This window comes from Misgurnus anguillicaudatus, chromosome 14 (assembly GCF_027580225.2).
Source record: "Misgurnus anguillicaudatus chromosome 14, ASM2758022v2, whole genome shotgun sequence".
Lineage (NCBI taxonomy): Eukaryota > Metazoa > Chordata > Actinopteri > Cypriniformes > Cobitidae > Misgurnus > Misgurnus anguillicaudatus.
Window position 1 is genome coordinate 10,485,806 of NC_073350.2, and position 17,764 is coordinate 10,503,569.

Below are 17,764 nucleotides of genomic sequence, written 5' to 3' on the forward strand. Positions count from 1 at the left end.
ATTTATTCACCCTCATGTTTTTACAAACCTGTATCAGTTTATTTATTCTGCTGAATATGACCACAAAAGAAGATATTTTGATAAATGATGGTAAGCACAGACTTTCATAGTAGGAAAAACAAATACTATGGAAGTCAGTGGGTACCGTCAACTGTGTGGTTATCATCCATGATCAAAATATCTTCCTTCATGTCATCAACAGAATAAAAAAACTTATGAGGGTGAGTAAATGATGACATAATTTTCATTTATGGGTGAACTAGCTCTTTAACTCAATGAACAGCTCCCAGATCAGATCTCGCAAAGCCTCATAAAACCTCCTACCTTTCATTTCCCTGCCTCTGTGTTACTAAGTAGGTTCTCACACTGGTGCTTTTTTGTGTTCTTGTTACATTTTAGAGCCTGATGGCTCAGCATCGGATGAGGATCCATTTTCCCCATTCTCTGTACAGGGGGATGGGATTTCATCCGGAACCCCATTGAGGTCGGACTTTGTGGTCGGTTTGTCCTGCGTCTGTCCCCCATCCCCTGGTTTTGAGGGCTGAGCCCCATTTACGCACAGCCCTCCTTCTGACTTCCCAAAGTTAAAGAGTTTACTGGGGTTGAAGGACTTGTTGGGGGATTGTGACCGCTCCAGGGGTGGAGGAGCTACTGATGCGCTTGTGGAAGCAGCTGCTGCTTCTTTCTTATTCTCAGGAGACTTCAGGAACTTGAAGCTGAGGAATCCCGGTAGCTTGGGCTCGTTCCCTGTGGGCGACTGCGGAGAACGGGCTGTGCCGGAAGTGAACTTGCTTTGCAGTGGGATGATCTGCTTCAGTTTCATGACGTTGTTGTTGCCCAGAAGTGAGCTGGGTCGCTTGGGCTTTTCCCCGCCAGATGCCCCTCCACTACCCCCAGATCTGGATTTCCCACTTTGGCTCTTGTCGTGATGGTGGTCGCTACCTCCGGAGTCCGAACGTCCGTCGTCCCGATCGCGGCGGGCCTGATACTCCGCCTGACGTTGCCGGTCCTCTTCTTCGCGCTTCCTTCTCTGCTGCTGCTGGAAATGCTGCTGCGCTTGACGCTCGTGCTTCTGAAAACAAAAACAGTGGACTCAAACTGTTACACTATCAACTAGATTTGTACCAGATTTGTTCTAAGGATAATGTAAGTGGCATAGGCGCCGATTTCTTTTTCTGCTGGTGGGTGCTCTGCGCAACGTCACACAATGCCTAGGTTGCTTAGCAACAACAGACGCTATGGGAGCACCCAATCGCTTTGGAAAGGATGAGGAAAGCAACGCGGCTGCGTTTTCCGCATGGATTAGAGACGCAATATGTGAAGTGCCTCTTTTTTAGCTTATTCATCAAAGCATTGTAGATATTACAACTCACGAGATCCACCAATCAAAGAGGCTCCCAAATTTCAAAAGCGTTTGAGCATATCTGGCAGTTTTCCATGGGAGCACCCACAGGATCTGTGCCTATGGTGGTGGTGTTTGTTTGTTCAATAGTTACAATGGTGTGTTAAAGGAAATGTGGCTATTGGGTGCTCGGTGTGTATTCAGTTGCTATGCTTGATCTGGGTGGTTGCTAAGGCATTGCTAGGTGGTTTCTAGTGTGCTCTGGGTGGTTTCTAAGGTGTTGCTAGGAGGTTTAGAGTTTTATAGGTAATACCTAAGGTGTATAGTACCTAATATCAAAGTTCCTAATCCTAAATTTGAACTAGAAGTGCACAATGTTTGGGGAACCTGATATTGCGTTACTGATATTTTGTTCTTATTGCGGTATATTGTGCCATGAAGATGCTGGATGACTTTATCATATGACTTGAATAGCTCTATTTGAGTGGAATAAAAACCCTGTCTGGGAAACCACCCCTAAAGGCTAGATTTACTAACAGCTTGCGCCAACGCAAGCCATCATTTTGGCGTTAAGTAACGAATGTCGGGATTTACTAAAGACGTGCAGTGGATAATTAGCGCTGAAAAGTTGTGGTCTAGTTATTTTTGCGACTGACCTTATTGCATGTGCATTTCTATGGGTTTCCCTGTCAGATGCAAAATTTATGGGAGGAGATTATTTAAATGATTCATGCAATACGATTTACTAATGTTTCTGGGTGTGATATTACCAATAGTTGTGCCAATATTTAACACCGGAAAAAAAGCAGGTCTTAAATTCTTTTTGTGCTTGAAAGGCTGCAATTGTTGCTGAGAAGAGAGACATCAGAGAGCGTGTGGAACAAGGCAGAATTTTTTTTAATATGTATCAGTTTATTTTGAATGCCATATTAATCAAAAATATTGTTTGCCAAGCCATGTTATTTGTTTTCGCTGAAGTAAATAAAAGAAAAGTCAGTAGGAGAAGTCACACAATACCAGGTGTTTCAAACTTCTTGTAAACCTTAATTTTTTGTCCTTCAGTTCTTTTCAGTGTACAATGGCTTTGTTAGCTGCGATGTCTGTGGTGCTGAACTCAAGGGCATTAGGCGTTAGCAGATCACTCGCACCTCATCAGCTCTGCTTATTTGCGACCCTAAACTAATTTGTTCTGCTCTTAGTAGATTGTGTTGGTCATTATGGAAATCAGCTGTTGCGCCTGTGTCTTTTTAGTAAATAACCAGCAGATATTACCACCATCTGTGCTTTTTTTAAATTGCGCTCTCGCGCTAATTTGCCCCATTTAGTAAATCTGGCCCTATATGTACTAAATACTGATCTGATATGTTTAAGCCGTTCGGGGGTTGGGGAAACAGTATTACCTTGAACGCCTCTTTGCGCTGAAACTCCAGTTTGGCCATTTCTTCTCTCACCCAACTGGGGATGTCTGGTATTGCAATATGAATGACATATTTCAGTAGTACTGCAAAGTGCTGAAAAAGAGAAAGAAGAACACAAGTCAAAGCCAAGATCGGTTTATTGTTACTTTTCTGATATGAGCTCAGACAAGTAAGGAAATAGATGCTTTTTCAAAGCAGATCATACAAAAAACAGTAATTTCTTGGGTGGGTGCCAGGGCAAAATTATTACTAATTTGTGTTCAAAGTGGCTATTATTACACGGCTGTTGGAATGCCTGTACTCCGTCCCTATAATATTCTGGTTTGTGGATTTGGCTTTATTGGCAAAAATAATGGCTGTCACCAGCTTTTGTGAAAAGCGCTATCATCGGGTAACAAAGTGATAGTTTGGTTTTGTATAAAGAACATGAAAATCTGAATTGGACGTTGTGTAATGTGCGTATTTACCTCTAGGATGACAATGGAGATGATGGCCATTTCAGGACTAAGCCATGGAAACAGTCTCTGCAGCTGACCACACTGACCAATCAGGTAACAGTTTACTATGATGGCAATCACACCCATGGCTTCCATCACTGTCTGTGCAATGACACAGCAAACCTTGTTATATAAAGAGACACTTATACATCCATCTACCCATTCTCCAAGGGCACGCAGCACTATTTATCTTTGTAAGAGTATTCGGTGTAGTCTAACCTGCCATTGTCCGATGTTCCCCACCCTCAAGCCAAAAGGTCTCTGGAGGCTAGTGCACAGTTTGAACGCATCACTGCGGATCTCAATGATGTTGTTGATGAGGGCACACATGGCGGCCAATGGGAAGGCGGATGAGAAAAGCACTACATATCCAAACTGAACAAACATCTCTTGGTAGTCCTGAAACGTGTCCTGGAAAGCAGTTTAAGGACTTATGCGTTATGAAAGTTACTGTTTGTCATAGGTTCTTTTTCTTAAATAGATCTCTTTAAGATTTGGGCTTTAGGATTGGCTGTTTATATCTCTAATGCCCAAATTTAAGTAACAGTAATTTGTATATAATAATGTTTGTAGAACAAATGCATTTGGTGCCGTCTGACCTGATTCATTTGCATGCAGCTCTCCACCTCGGCCTGCGTGAGCGTTGTGGATTCTTGCTCCTCGGGCGGATCCATCCACGAATCTTTCTTCGTCTTACTGTCCGATCTCTCCAAGCTCCTCCCCCTTTTCCTGATCCTGACTGACGTGCTGCTCTCCACCCCCGTTGGAAGCGTTTCAGTTCCCAGTTCCTTCATCTCCGGCACCCCGTTTTCATCGTCCTCGTCACACATCTCAAAAACCGAGGAGGGATCCATGCCCCTCTCCACCATGGTCGGACTCCCTTCCTCCATGAAACTGTCCTCCATCGGGTTAACGCAGCTCGCAGACTTGCGCTCCACCTTCTCAATGAAACTGACCTTACGCAGCTTCAGGCCACAATCGATGAGGCTCTCCGATTCGTTCTCTTCTTCGCTGTTACTCTCTCTTGTCTCCTCCTCCACGTCTTCATCTGGGACGCCACAGCCACCGTTCAGACACTTGCGTTCTCGCTTCTCTGCCGGGATCTCCTCACCCATCTGTGGGGCATGTAGACCTGACCCGGGTATGCCGGGGTCGCTGGGTGAGACTTGCGCTCGCCCAGCTGCGAGTCGGCCATACTTGAGCAACGCAGAGACCAGCAGCTCCCATACCGCTCGCAGCGTGAGCTCGCCCAACCGGTGTCGCTCGGCGAGGTACGGCTGCAGGACTTCCTTCATGTTCTGCACGAACTGCCGAATAATCAAAAGTGTGGCCAGCATCTACAACAACAGGGACATGGAGTGTTTACTGGGAGTTATACCTTCACATAAACTTAGTCTTAGCAGTACTCCAGTATATATACTGGTCAACTTTGGGGTTTATTCTGCTCAAGACCCACCTACTTAATATGTTAATGAGTGAAAATTGTTACTGATGATACTGATGATTTTAATTCAGAAAAAAGCAGAATACATCACTTGCTACTACCTCAAGCAAAAGATTTAATGCTGCTAACTTAAAAAACGTAAATCTGAAAATCTCTGTGCCTTTCAAACATGATTATGCTTCCTGGCAGACCAATAAATATCCAGGAAGTTGAAGCTTTCAATTACCACAAGTGCTTTTGAGTTTATGTGCCATATGCACCAGTCAGTAGATGAACAGGATGTAAGTAGTCTGTGGTCGTGCCGTACCATCCCTTTAGTATCTGTCTGTCCATTTGATCAATCTATCTACACATCCATTCTCATCAGGCCAAGCTGACTTCATGTACAAACCATTCTTGCAAGATCTTTCTACTGAATGATTTGTGTACATCACATGTTTTATCGTGGAGGATGACCAGAGCAGATGTTCACGTGGTCCCACTTTACCTCTTTCAGACGCTCCATGTCTTTGAGGTAGAATCCAATATAGAAAAGGCTGAGATATGAATTTACAAACTGAAACTGCAAAAGAAAGAGAACAAGTTGTTTGTTTTTATCTAAGAATAATCCAAGGAATAATCCAAAACCCAATGTTGTGAAATACAGTGAAATCTACCTCTAATTCACAAACAGCAATATCACAAACAAAAGTTATAATAAAATTAATATGCCAACATTAATTATAAAGTTAATGAATTACTGTCTCTACATCTTTCCCATTCGCAAAATGGTTGAAATATGAAAACTAAACCCTTGGAGCTTTCCAATGATATATAGGTTGTCAAGATTATTTAAGCTTTAGGATAGGATATAGTGTTATGAATATGAATGTTACATGTATTCAATTGTGCAGACTGCAGAGGTGCCCGAACTAGAGCAGCTATGACTTTAAATTTGGCTCGTCATGCCACGTGAGACAAGAAAAAGGATTAACGTCATTGTTCATCAGATGTTCATATTCCTTAAATTTTTTTGCCATTAATTTAACAGTGAGTTTTAGGAGAGGGCAAGAAAGTACAGGGAGGAGAGAGGGGTATGGGATCGGCAAATGACCACGAGCCGGTAATCGACCTCGAGTCGCCGAAAGTGCGAAAGCACCACATGTTGGAGTGCTGCCCCATACTATTGGCTCAGACAGATTATCATATTTCTAATTAAACATTTTGTAAAATTTTTGTTTTATTTGTACATTACAAAAATGTTAATTGATATTAAATGCAAGGAATTAAAGTGAATACATTTTTATGTACATGCAGGAAAAGGGAAAATAAAAGGAAATTTAAAAATGATTGGCAAAATTATAATTTTTACAGTAAGTAGCCTAATTATTTTAATAATTTAAATTATTTTTAATATTAAATTAGTAATGTTTTGCTCGTTTTTATATTATTTGATTTTTAAAATATTAGAAAATTATAAATGAGGAGAATCAGGGCAACTTTAATTTTAATGTAACACATCAACATTTTCTTTCGGCCCACGGCCTTCAGTCAGGTTTGATTTTTGGCCCTTGGTAGGAAAAAGTTTGGGATAGTGCACTTGTGGGATAGTGACATTAAACAAAATTGTGGTCACTACTTATTTTCTATTAAAAAATTGTGTTGAAATATGGAAACTACATCCTTGGAGCTTTCCAATAACATATAGGTTAATAAATTAACCCTGGAGAACCAAAGAAGATTTTGGGTAGCAGCAATAAACAGCAGCCAAATTTGACCCCGTAGGTTCGTGTAATAATGGCCCACCTGTTGGTCAGTGACATTTAAAAAAATGACTGTCACTACATCATTTCTTTATAAAAACAGTGGTGAAATGTCATATATATAGTTTGTCAATATGATTATAGGTTTAAAATGGGATATTTTATATAGTGTTATAAATATGTAATATAAGAAATTACTCTCACTTTGTCATACTTTTCACAAAATAGTGATGTTTGAAAACTTTTTTAACAACTAGACACTAGAGCTTTCCAATGATGTATAATTTGTTATTATTTGTAGAATATTTTAGTTTTGGATTAGAAAATTAAGGGGCGGTTTCACGGATTTAGTTATATTAGGATAAAACCTGTGTTCGGGAACCCCCCCCAAGTGGCGGTTTCCCAGACAGGGCGTACCCTAGTCTTAAACTAAAATGCATATTTGAGCTTCCTTATTTTAAAAACACCTTGTATTGACATATCTTACCATATATCAGTGCCATTGTTTTCTCTTAACATGCACACCAGTATAGTTTTTTGTAAGGTTTGTTTGTAAAAACAACCTAATATAACTAAGGCCTAGTCCTGGATTAATCTAAACCCTGTCCGGGAAACTGCCCCTAAAGGTTTAATAGTTAAGTAAAAACGTTAAGAGTGAGGTTATGTTTACATTAATGCATTTACCTTTTAAAACGCATTACTTTTGCCACGTTTACGCCTTTTATTTACACTACGCCACTGTTTTCGACCCTCATAAACGGAGTCGTTCGTAAACGCTGCAGACCCTGTTTTAATTTGAGAACTCAGAAGTGGCGCTGCAGTGTAAATTAACGTAGACGTAGTCTTATGTAAACGAACAGCTGATGTTAATGTGACAGCGCATCATTTTCAAAGTAAAAATTATTTTTATTCAGGTAAATGGAGGTTTTAACAATAAAAAAAATGTAATAGTAAACATCTACCAACCAGCTATTATAAACGCTATATCAGATTGTTTTAACATGTATCCTTATAGATAATATCTGTTTTATATTTATGTTTGAGTAATGTTGGGTTTGAATATTGTTGTTGTTTATGTTTTGTTTAAATTTAGTTAGCTTATTACGAAAGATAGACTGTAATTTGAACGCCATATAAGGCGTTGTAAAGGCCAATATGAAGGGAGAATTGTAATGGGTCAGACGTTATTTTTTCGAGTTTAATTTAAGTTTTGTTTGCTACTTTAAAAAGAATTTCGCGTCATATAATTTGTCTCTTCATTTTAATCAATGTTTTGTTGATAAGTTACAGTGGGGCAAAAAAGTATTTAGTCAACCACCAATTGTGCAAGTTCTCCCACTTAAAAAGATGAGAGGGGCCTGTAATTTTCATCATAGGTACACTTCAACTATGAGAGACAAAATGAGGGAAAAAAATCCAGAAAATCACATTGTCTGATGTTTTAAGAATTTATTTGCAATTTATGGTGGAAAATAAGTATTTGGTCAATAACAAAAAAGCAAGATTTCTGTCTCTCACAGACCTGTAACTTCTTCTTTAAGAGGATCCTCTGTCCTCCACTTGTTACCTGTATTAATGGCACCTGTTTGAACTTGTTAGCAGTATAAAAGACACATGTCCACAACCTAAAACAGTCAGACTCCAAACTCAACTATGGTCAAGACCAAAGAGCTGTCAAAGGACACCAGAAACAAAATTGTAGACCTGCACCAGGCTGGGAAGACTGAATCTGCAATAGGTAAGCAGCTTGGTGTGAAGAAATCAATTGTGAGAGCAATTATTAGAAAATGTAAGACATACAAGAACACTGATAATCTCCCTCGATCTGAGGCTCCACACAAGATCTCATCCCGTAGGGTAAAAATTATCACCAGAATGGTGAGCAAAAATCCCAGAACCACACGGGGGGACCTAGTGAATAACCTGCAGAGAGCTGGGACCAAAGTAACAAAGGCTACCATCAGTAACACACTATGCAGCCAGGGACTCAATTCCTGCAGTGCCAGATGTGTCCACCTGCTTAAGCCAGTACATGTCCGGACCCGTCTGAAGTTTGCTAGAGAGCATTTGGATGATCCAGAAGAAGAGTGGGAGAATGTCATATGGTCAGATGAAACCAAAACATAACTTTTAGGTAGAAACTCAACTTCTTGTGTTTGGAGGAGAAAGATGCTGAGTTGCATCCAAAGAACTCCATACCTACTGTGAAGCATGGGGGTGGAAACCTCATGCTTTGGGGCTGTTTTTCTGCAAAGGGACCAGGACGACTGATCCGAGTTAAGGAAAGAATGAATGGGTCCATGTATCGTGAGATTTTGACTCAAAACCTCCTTTCGTCAGCAAGGGCATTGAAGATGAAACGTGGCTTGGTCTTTCAGTATGGCAGTGATCCCAAACATACCGCCCGAGCAAAGAAGGAGTGGTTTCGTAAGAATAATTTCAAGGTCCTGGAGTGGCCTAGCCAGTCTCCAGATCTCAATAATCTTTGGAGGGAGTTGAAAATCTGAGTTGCAGCGACAGCCCTAAAACATCACTGCTCTAGAGGAGATCTGCATGGAGGAATGGGCCAAACTACCAGCAACAGTGTGTAAAAACCTTGTGGAGACTTACAGAAAACATTTGATCTATGTCATTGCCAACAAAGAGTATATAACAAAGTATTGGCATGAACTTTTGTTATTGACCAAATGCTTGTTTTTCACCGTGATATGCAAATAAATTCTTTGGAAGGTCGGACAGTGTGATTTTCTGGATTTTTTTCACATTTTGTCTCTCGTGGTTGAGGTGTACCTGTGATGGAGGTTGCAGGCCTCTCTCGTCTTTTTGGGTGGGAGGTCTTGCACGGTTGGTGGCTGACTAGATACTTTTTTGCCCCACTGTATGTGAATAAAAATTAATAAAAACAATAAAATCAACGTCATATTAATATTTAATGCTCGTTTAGCCGATTGCGCTTTTTGCTATTTCTGTGTTGCTAGCGGAGGATGTGCACGGACCTCGCACACTTTTAAAAATTAACGTCATATTAATATTTAATACTTTAGCCGGCCACGCTTTGTTCACTTGAATGCTTCCTTTTTAAATCATAGAGACCTTTCTGTTTGGTTTATAACATCAACATTAACCAATAAATCATATTAATATGTTATAGGGGGGAGCTAGAACAATATAATACTTTCCTGAACACATTTTTATTGGTTCAAAAAAAGTGTCTGTTGTAGTTGCCGGCAAAGGATCCAGGTATACATTTTTGTCAATATCCCACACCCCTAGGCTGCATAAATGCGCAAAGGTAAGCTATTATTAGAGTAATACATTATTTGACACTTTTATGCGCATGCCCAGTTACATGATTGATCATGTTTCATGCGTTTATGGTCGTGTATAGTGTAGATGAAGATTCTTTTTAAAATGCCAGAATAAACGAGGATCGTTTTCATTTTAAAATGCTGTTTAAAACGCAAATGCTCTAATGTAAATAGGGCCTGAGAGTTAAGGGGTTTTAATCATTATTAATAACAACACTAAATAATTAAGAAACCCAGAATTTTTTACTACAGTTGTGCATTTAGGTATAGTTTGCTGACATCTCTAAGCATTGTATTTTGTTATCAAACTTACAAGAACCATTTTGATGATGAGATTTTTCTCATAGGCACTCTGGAGTCTGTAGTTTTCTGTGGGAAACAGCAGATTGGGACATTAATATTCACATCACAACACAGCTTTCTTCACTTCTGAGTTTCTATTGACTGCTAAATCCCAAAGGTCCAGACCACGCAATTTAGCTTTCCTGCTAACAATTCACTATCATCAGAGGCCTACTCCAAATCACAACACTCTTAAATTCATTACATATATAAAGTACAAATATAAAACTCATATAAGACTCACCCATGTCATTTAGCCAGCAGGCAATCTTTCTGTACACCTCATCACACGCCGTCACAGTGATGGCCAGCATGATTTTAGGGATGAATCTTGCTACACGAGGAAGCTCCTTAATTCCCATTACGAATTCCTGCCAATCATCACAACTCAATCACATAAACCGCTGTGTTTGTCATCACCAATACATCATCAATGAAGAGATGTTGTTTTGAGGTGGAGGGGAAGCGATTAAAGTTTACGAGGGCTGATGAATTTTTAAAGAAAAAATGACCAGCATGAATAAATCAATTATTTAAAAAAAAAAAAAAACACTGCAGTATTTGAGTATGTGTGTGTACAAATGAGATAATTTACCTGAAGCTCAAAGCAGATGAGCATGGCCAGAAACACAAAGCAAAGACATAATATACAGACAGGAACGCTGACCAGCCATCTGAACACTCTTCTCCTCCACGGCGGGTAATAAAACTCTTCACAGCCCGTTACTGGACTGCAGCGCTTTACACCCTAAAACAAAGATACAGAAAGTAAAGAGAAAGAGATTTAAACAGACAAACAAATCAGGCCTAAAAACTTTACAAGTATTTTTTTACTTTGTCATTACTCTGAACTGAGGTCTGGGCTCCTCCAGTGATTCGGCAGGTGTGTCCAGCGTACCCCACTTGTACGCGAGCTCCGCCCCTCTGCGCTTCCAGCGCTCCAGGAACAGCGTGGCCCACACCACATTAAATAGTGCAAACACCACACAACAGATATCCCTGCTGGTCTGAGATAACAGAAACGTGAATATCAATTAGATCAATAGTTTACCAAAATATACATGCAAGAACCTCCATATAAAAAGTAAATCATTAATGAAATAATTTTAAACGAACTAATCCGTGATGAGGTGATTTTTAATACCTGATCTGATTCTGTGAGCATCCACAGTACAAAACCAATAACAGCTGGATACAACATGGAGGTGGTGTAGAAACCCAGCCAGGCAAAGTACATGGCAATCTTCACCCCAAAATAGTCACAAATATCATCTAACAGAGAAAACAAAGAGGAAACATAAAAAAAAATCGTATTCACAAATCACATTTATTATGGAGGACCACAAGAGTCATGCAATATGTAATAAAGAACTTAAATATTTAATAACTATCTGGACAATAAAAATAGCAATTAATACATTTGTTTAAAAATGCATTAATTAATCTATAAATAAATAGACAAAGTTACAAAAAAAATCATTATGTAACATTTTATTAGGCAATAAAAAGTGAGATTATAAAATAATGTAGAAATTAAATATTAATCCATTAATAAATAGTTCAAATTAATATAACAATTTACAAAAACAACATAAAACACTCAATAAGTTCATAATTTTAAACTGCATTTACAAATTCTTAATTAAATAATGGAATTTCAAAATGTATTTCAAAAAGCGATTTAAAAAGAAAAATAAACGCCTGTTTAACAGACTACAAATACAGGTTTAAATTAGGCATTTAAAAGGGCATTTCCGTTTAACATTTCTGTTTTCATTTTCCCGACGGTTCTTTTTATTCTTTTCGCTATTCGATTTGCTTTTCGTTTTAGCCTCTCTATTTAGCTTTTCTGTGACTCTTTGGGTCCTCGGTCCTCATCCGAGATCTATAAATCTGCGCATGACGTACAATCAGAGCCAATCGGCGAGCTTGTTACATCCACCTGGCCATAGCTAATTTGCATTTCTCATTAGACCATTTGCAAGGACCCAAAGAGTCACGGAAAAGCTAAATAGAGAGGCTAAAACAAAAAGCAAATCGAATAACGAAAATAATAAGAAGAACCATCGGGAAAATGAAAACAGAAATGTTAAACGGAAATGCCCTTTTAAATGCCTAATTTAAACCTGTATTTGTAGTTCAATTTATAAATCCAGTTATTTATTTCTCTTTTTAAATCGCTTTTTAAAATACATTTTGAAATTCCATTATTTAATTAAGAATTTGTAAATGCAGTTTAAAATGATTAATTTATTGAGTGTTTTATGTTGTTTTTGCAAATTGTTATATTAATTTAAACTATTTATTAATGGATTAATATTTCATTTCTACGTTATTTTTATAATCTCACTTTTTATTGGCTAGTAAAATGTTACATAATGATTTTTTTTGTAACTTTGTCTATTTATTTGTAGATTAATTAATTAATTTTTTAACAAATCTATTAATTGCAATTTTTTTGTCCAGGGCATTTAATTGTCCACTTCAATAAAATATTGAAGTTCTTTATTACATTTTGCATGACCCTTGTGGTCCTCCATAATTTATAAGTTTTAAGCTGTAACAGACAAATGATGTTACTAACCAAGTGGCTGTTTTTCACACACCGCTTGCACCCAAGACTTCATCAGCTGTCCCAGAATCCTTTGCTCGTGAAGTGGGAAGACCTGCTGGATGACGCCTCGCGCCCTCAGCTCGGGAACTGGAACATACACACACAGTGCACGCTCACTAACACACACACACAACATGAACAGGTATTCAAAACTTTGGTAAAACGTCATGTTTACTACATCCGTCAAGAGCACAACGTAAAGATACGGACCACCCAATTATTGGACAGGTATGGATAACATGTACCTACAGTACACACAGGCCACTGGTACAGATCAGGCAAACACTTCTCAGGGCTTTGGGAAAGTCTACAGAGATGAACTCACTGATTGGCTGCCCTTCCAGGAAGTTGATGTTGTGAAGGGCCTCGCCCTGTTTAGCTCGGAGATTGTCCAGCCAGTATTTGATAACGCTCTGACGTTCCTGTGATAAAGTGAGGAATACGGTTCAAACCAAGATATGGTTACTTTGATAAGAAAAAAATATGCAGGCAATGAAACAGAGTCGTTGTAAAAACATCTTAAAGGAATAGTTTATAATTCTCTTATAAATGACATTGATGACATTCAGTATTGATGAGCTGCCATACTGTATAAGAAGATAACATGACAGGATTTTGAGATGAAATTGTTGTGTTTATCTGAAAAAGGAAGTTGTATACATCTGGGATGAAATGAGGGCGAGCATTATGAGCACATAATTTTGTGATGATCAAATACAGGGCCGGAGTGGGACTCATTTTCAGGTCTGGAGTTTTAGACCGGCCCCATTTTAGTTCATCATGACTGACTATATTAAAATAATATCGTTAAATCCTCAGTAGTATATAAGTCTGCAATAGTGCACTGTTCTCTGCAGCCTTGCAATTTATTGTATTTTTCAAATATATCATTTACAATTCAGTGCAAATACAGTAGCCTAAACAATTATGATTTTGCCATAATCATGCAGCCCTACCATAAAGTATTTTAATATTATTCAATTAAATGTATTCAAAAACTACTGAAAGGTAACAACTTTTTCCCCTTTATTTATATTTTTAAAATGGTGGGTCTTAAGATTACCTGTTGGGTTGAAAAAGTTTGGAAACCCCTGATATACAATACACAAGCTTATACACAAGATTTATTAAGTATACAGGGGAAACTATACAATGGAAAAAAGAAAAATCCTTATCTTAATTTTTTAGTACTTAGATCATGTACAGTATATTGCCAAATAACAAAAAAGAAAAAAATATATAATGGACTTTCACTTTTTTTTACTTGAGAAACTTTGTATATAGACGCGTCTAAAATAAAACTCGTGTTCACAGACGAGCGCTTTGAAAAACAGAAGAAAGCGTTTTCCATGCATTTTAAATGTTAATGGACCCTAATGCAAAAATGTTTCCAATAAGTGGTCAGGACTCAGGACACAATCAATTTAAGTGGGGACATCCCCCACCCGCAAATTATGCGAGTAGGGCTGAATAATATTGTGAGTGCTGGCAGCCTATTGCCAAAAAAACTGGCCCTTGTGGCCAAAAAAAAAAAAAACATACCAGCCCACCGGGATTTCTCCCAGTCCTCCCAATGGCTAATCCGGGCCTAATTATATAGCAGGGTTAATATGTATTTGACACATCAGCATTTTTATCAGTAAGGGGATTTCTAAATGGGCTACTGACACAAAATTTCCACCAGATGTAGCCATCAAGCCAAATATTCAGTTCATATAAAGAAATCAGAACATTTAAGTATACAAGTTGAGTCATAATAAATAAAGTGAAATGAGACAGGGAATAAGTATTGAACACATGAAGAGAACAAGGTGCAAAATGGCATAGAAATCCAGGAGATCAACTGGAATCTGTCAGTATTGAGAGAGAAACCCTGCCCCCTATCAGTACTAATTGATATCAGCTGCTTTAGGGGCTAATCACACCAAAAGCGTTTTAAACGCTTGGAAACGCAAGGCGTGACGCACTGCCTTTTTAAAAAAAAAATGATGCAGCTTTTTATATTGCTAGGCAACCACAGAGTCAGCTGTCTTGTCAATCAAATATTGACGTGTGAGCGCTCTTTTGCTGTTAACGTCATATTAGCAGAAACTTTAAAAAGAGGACGCTTGCTCTGACCTTGTTTGAGGGTGAGATGTGCACAAACATGCATGAGAGAGTGAGCGAGTGGAGTCCGATTCTTCAAAGCAACTGTAAATTTCCCTTTCCACAACGTAAGGCCCGTCTCTCCCCTCATTCGATTGGACAATGGAAAGACGCGAATGATGTCGGGCGCTTCTCCGCTCTCACAAACAGTGCGCAAACGCTCCCTGCCCATAGAATATCATTCAAAAAAGGCGCCTGCAACTGCCATAAACGCTTTTGGTGTGATTGGCCCCTTAGTCCTAATTGATGGTCTATAAATGCTTCTCATTACCCAGGAGCCACACAGGAAAGACTTCTTGATGGGTAAAAGCATCAAGAACTCTCTCAAGATCTTCGTAATCTTATCGTTGAAAAGCATTTTGATGGGAATGGGTATAGGCGCATTTCCAGAATGCTAAATGTTCCTGTGAGCACTGTGGGCAGAATTTCAGGAAGACCTTGCATCAGCAGGTACTGTTGTTTCAAAGAAAACTATAAGCAATGCACTGAACCGCCATGGCATCTATGCACGCAAGACTCAATTGCTGAACAAAAAGCATGTTGAGGCTCGGTTAAAGTTTGAGAAAGAGCATTTGGAGAAGCCTGTGGATAATTAGGAGACTATAGTATCAGATGAAAACAAAATTGAACTTCATTCCACACACCATGTTTGGAGAAAAAATGGCACTGCACACCACCCCAAGAACACCACACCAACAGTTAAGTTTGGGGGTGAAAGCATCATGGTTTGGGGCTGCTTTTCAGCAAGAGGTACTTGCAGAATTCATATTATTGAAGGCATGATGAATGGAGAAATGTACCGGGACATTCTGGATAAAAATCTGCTGCCATCTACCAGAAAGCTGAAAATGAAAAGAGGGTGAACATTTCAGCAAGACAATGATCCCAAACACAAGGCTAAGGAAACAATGAAGTGCTCAGTCAATCACCTGACCTAAATCCCATAGAAAATCTATGGAGAGAACTGAACATCAAAGTTCATAAAAGAGGCAGAAGGAACCTTCAAGATTTAAAGACAATTTGTGTGGAAGAATGGGCAAGAATCACTCCTGAGCAATGCAGACGACTGGTCTCTCCATACATACAAGAGGCGTCTAGAAGCTGTAAACATCAACAAAAGCTTTTCAACAAAGTATTAAATAAAGTGTGTTCAATACTTATTCCCTGTGTCATTTCACCTTATTATGACTCAACTTGTATACTCAAATGTTCTGATTTCTTTGTATGAATTAAATATTTGGCTTGATGGCTACATTCTGGTGGAAATTGGACACATGTAACACCTATTTTGTATATTGTGTAATACCAGCAAAATTGTTAACAGTTTTCATCTATCCTATTTAGGTTCTGGTTGAGATGTCTTTAGAGTCGGACCTGTGAGGTGAAGAAACAGAGTTCGCTCTCAATGTTCTCGTAGATGTAGTCTTCCTCACAGGAGAAGCTCCGAGAGCCACCGCCAAACTCTGGCTTCACAGCTTTCTGCAGTCCCATTTCTTCTGCCCCTCGTAAAAGACTGAAATAAACACAACATCGCCTGACTTCAAACAACAATTACAACAGTTTCCCATTGGGAATCGACTTACATCAGCACTATCTAAGGCTTTAAAACATGCCTGTCAAGCTTTAGGGCCTTCACAATGCCAGATGGAGTTAAGCAACCATTCACAAAGAAAGGATATCACACAGTGTCTCTCTCTTACTTTTCATATGTGGCTGTGACGAAGAAGGCGTACATTCTGGTACGTTTGTGATGGCGGATTTGGATGATGAGTTCTGGGATGCAGAGTCGTATGCGGTTGAGCAGCCAGAGGAGCGTGTGGTCATCTGTGCTGTCTGCCAGAAGACAAAGGTTTAAACACTCCAGAACCTTTCGTAAAACACCTTACATTTATTATGTTCAGATACACTGTTGAATGTCTCAGCCCAGACCAGTATGAATTTGTTTGCGGTCTGCACATGTGTGAACAGGTTAGCACAGATCTGATTCTGGTGTAGCTGATGGATTTATATAGCCATGCTGGTCATGGTTAAAACATGGTTTTAAAAAAATTAAAAAGTCTGGACACCAGCATACCAATAAGAGGATCAGCATCCAAAATACAAGAGTATAATGTGTTGCATTAACACAAAATACACATTTAGTAAGATCTAATAAAAACATTCAATTGCAATATGAGTGCCAAACTATGAAAAATAAAATATACACTGCAAAAAATGACTTTCTCCTACTTTGTCTTTTTGTCTTGTTTTTAGTACAAATATCTAAAAAGTCTTAAATTAAGATTTATTTTCTTTATGAGCAAAATGACCTTAGAAAATAAGTCTAGTTTTTAGACCAAAATATACAATTTAAGTGAATTTGGGCATAACTCATTCCCTGACATACTTTTTTTTTAAGTTGCCCGCCAGCATTTTAAGTGATTTTCACAAAAGTTTCACAAAATGCCTTCCAGGAAAATTCTCTTTTAAAAATATCTAAACATACAAATATATCAAATGAAAGAACAGACCCTCTGCTTTCAAACAAACAATAAACAAACAAACAAACAAAACAGGGAAAAGGTTTCATTTCATCCTATCTATATTCATTTCTCTTATAAAATCTTAAATGTGTATTTTTCTTTAAAAACAATTTTTTAGCAAAACGCTGAAATAATTTGCATTTTTGTGAAGGAATTTTGTTAGAGATCACATTCAGAACAATTATCAAAACAGATAACCATAAAAACTCATCAGGAACACGTTTTTCAAGCAAATGTTTTCTTTTAATTGAGAAGATAACTTGTCAATGGCGGGGAAAGAGTTAATAAAAGAAATCTGCCAATGGGGTAAGAAAATATGTATTGAATTAAGTGTTTAAGAAAAAAAAAAATTTCTTACCCCATTGGCAGATTTTGTTTTTTTTGTCTAAA

The 17,764-nt window shown here is 38.5% G+C and overlaps 1 protein-coding gene across 3 annotated transcripts in view; it reads right to left on the reverse strand.

Annotated features, from left to right (window-relative positions):
* Window positions 1–342: 342 nt before the first annotated feature.
* Window positions 343–17,764, reverse strand: part of ano8b (anoctamin 8b) — a 30,752-nt gene continuing 13,330 nt past the window's right edge. For all 3 annotated transcript variants that reach the window (XM_055183357.2, XM_055183358.2, XM_055183359.2), the window contains exons 3-17: window positions 16,553–16,685; window positions 16,227–16,365; window positions 13,033–13,129; window positions 12,678–12,794; window positions 11,238–11,365; window positions 10,939–11,100; window positions 10,689–10,841; window positions 10,338–10,464; window positions 10,065–10,120; window positions 5,189–5,263; window positions 3,857–4,594; window positions 3,477–3,668; window positions 3,228–3,359; window positions 2,743–2,853; window positions 343–1,072 (exon numbers count right to left, since the gene is read on the reverse strand). In XM_055183357.2, coding sequence (XP_055039332.2) covers window positions 389–1,072; window positions 2,743–2,853; window positions 3,228–3,359; window positions 3,477–3,668; window positions 3,857–4,594; window positions 5,189–5,263; window positions 10,065–10,120; window positions 10,338–10,464; window positions 10,689–10,841; window positions 10,939–11,100; window positions 11,238–11,365; window positions 12,678–12,794; window positions 13,033–13,129; window positions 16,227–16,365; window positions 16,553–16,685 — 3,044 coding nt within the window. In that variant the 3' untranslated portion in view covers window positions 343–388. The remainder of the gene's footprint in view (window positions 1,073–2,742; window positions 2,854–3,227; window positions 3,360–3,476; window positions 3,669–3,856; window positions 4,595–5,188; window positions 5,264–10,064; window positions 10,121–10,337; window positions 10,465–10,688; window positions 10,842–10,938; window positions 11,101–11,237; window positions 11,366–12,677; window positions 12,795–13,032; window positions 13,130–16,226; window positions 16,366–16,552; window positions 16,686–17,764) is intronic.